At 53.8% G+C, this 1,571-nt stretch overlaps 1 protein-coding gene across 1 annotated transcript; it reads right to left on the bottom strand.

The window, feature by feature from the left end:
• Nucleotides 1-275: 275 nt before the first annotated feature.
• On the bottom strand, nucleotides 276-752 carry LOC105557380 (anther-specific proline-rich protein APG-like). The gene has a single exon (XM_012004618.1). It carries the CDS (start codon nucleotides 750-752, stop codon nucleotides 276-278), a length of 477 nt encoding a protein of 158 aa, XP_011860008.1.
• Nucleotides 753-1,571: the final 819 nt, after the last annotated feature.

Raw genomic sequence — 1,571 nt, 5'->3', positions numbered from 1 at the left:
CTTCGGGTTTTTTTTATACCCTTATTTACATTGAATTATACATCCTATAAACAATTTGTTGTAACTTTATAACAGTTAATATTTCTAAGATGTTTACCATGTGTTACGTCCGCAATTTCGTGGGGACGGGTGTCTCTCTGGGAGACAAGTATACCGAGGGGCAGTGTGGGCGTGTAAATGAAAAGAAATCTGTGGGAGGAACTTACATATATTTGACGACGGAAGGTAGTGTACAAAAGAGAGAGAGAGATAGGAAAAAAAAACGGAGGGAGAACTCAGTCCAGTGAGGGCATGTCCTTCCTGGGTTGGGGCGGTTTCCTCGGCCCCTTGCTGAGCCGGTATTTCTGCGGGAGGGCCTCTATGCAGACTATGCGGGGTGCTGTCCTCTTTGGTGCGGGAGAGGGGTTAGGGGCCCTCGGTCCAGGCGCGGTCCTCCCTACCTGGCTGGGAGGCTGGGGTGGATGTGCTGCTGCAATTGCCGCCGTCGGAGGCCTGGGTGCTGGGGTTACTGGTGGGCACGGGGCCCACGTTCTGGCCGGGCAAGGGTCCGGAGGCCTGTACGGTGGTGGAGGGTGTGGGTAGCCAAGGGCTAGAGGAGGGTTCGCTGGAGGAGGGGGAGGAAGCGGGAGCGAGGGTCTTGGAGGCACTGCAGGTCTCTCAAAAATCCTGGGGTCAAAGACCCCAGGGGTAGCGTACGCTCTCGCTAGTCGGCGGAGCTGGACTTTGCGTCCAGCCCGGCGCGATCTGCCCATGTCTGGGCGTGCCTGCGGGAAGCATCGTGAATTAGCGGGGTTAAAAAGCGGGGGAAGCAATACATGCTGTTAGTGGTGAGGGTGATTAATGCTAACTTATTATTAATATTACTCCCTTACATAGGCACTCAGAGAAGGGTATTGGTTTCAATATCGCGGGGGATGAAGCGAAGTTGAGACTTCAGATGCTGTCTTTTTGTTGTAGAGTGCTCAGATGGATTTCTCGATTATAATAATCGATTCATTGCCGTCATCATTGCACTCTCGGCAACTTCTGATTCATTTTATTGTAGTAGGGAGACCCGAGAGTGAGTACTGTGACTGCGGTTAACGTTAATCTGCAAATGGAACGCGTAAGTGGCAAATCAAAAGTAATCACGTAACCACTTCATTGCACCAAACGAAATAACTAAAGTTCGTACTAATTAGCACGTAAGATCGGTGAATTTCGCTGTGTGCCCATCTCAGCGCGAGATTCTGTCTGTTCGAGGGGACTCTGTGAAATTGCCCCTGGACGACTGGGAACTGAGGTTGGTTACGACGGAGAAGGTCCCCCTTTCTTTTGCGGGGTTCAGACCAGATGAATGGTGTCGACGACGTGGAGGATGTTTGTGAGGACTGGCGGCTCAATGCCAGTTCGAGGTAGGGTGATGATTTCCCGCCGGAGGAACGCCGTTGGCGGCGCGCCACCAGAGGTGGAGAACCGGAGGAACGCCGAGGGCGGCGCGCAACCAGAGGTGGAAAACCGGAGGAACGCCGAGGGCGGCGCGCAACCAGAGGTGGAACCGGAGGAACGCCGAGGGCGGCGCGCAACCGGAC

The sequence above is a fragment of the Vollenhovia emeryi genome, unplaced genomic scaffold, assembly GCF_000949405.1.
Source record: "Vollenhovia emeryi isolate VEMERY1.0 unplaced genomic scaffold, V.emery_V1.0 DF947958.1, whole genome shotgun sequence".
NCBI classification, from domain to species: Eukaryota; Metazoa; Arthropoda; class Insecta; order Hymenoptera; family Formicidae; genus Vollenhovia; species Vollenhovia emeryi.
The sequence above is the reverse complement of the archived record's forward strand: the minus strand, read 5'-3'. Positions and strand labels throughout refer to the sequence as shown.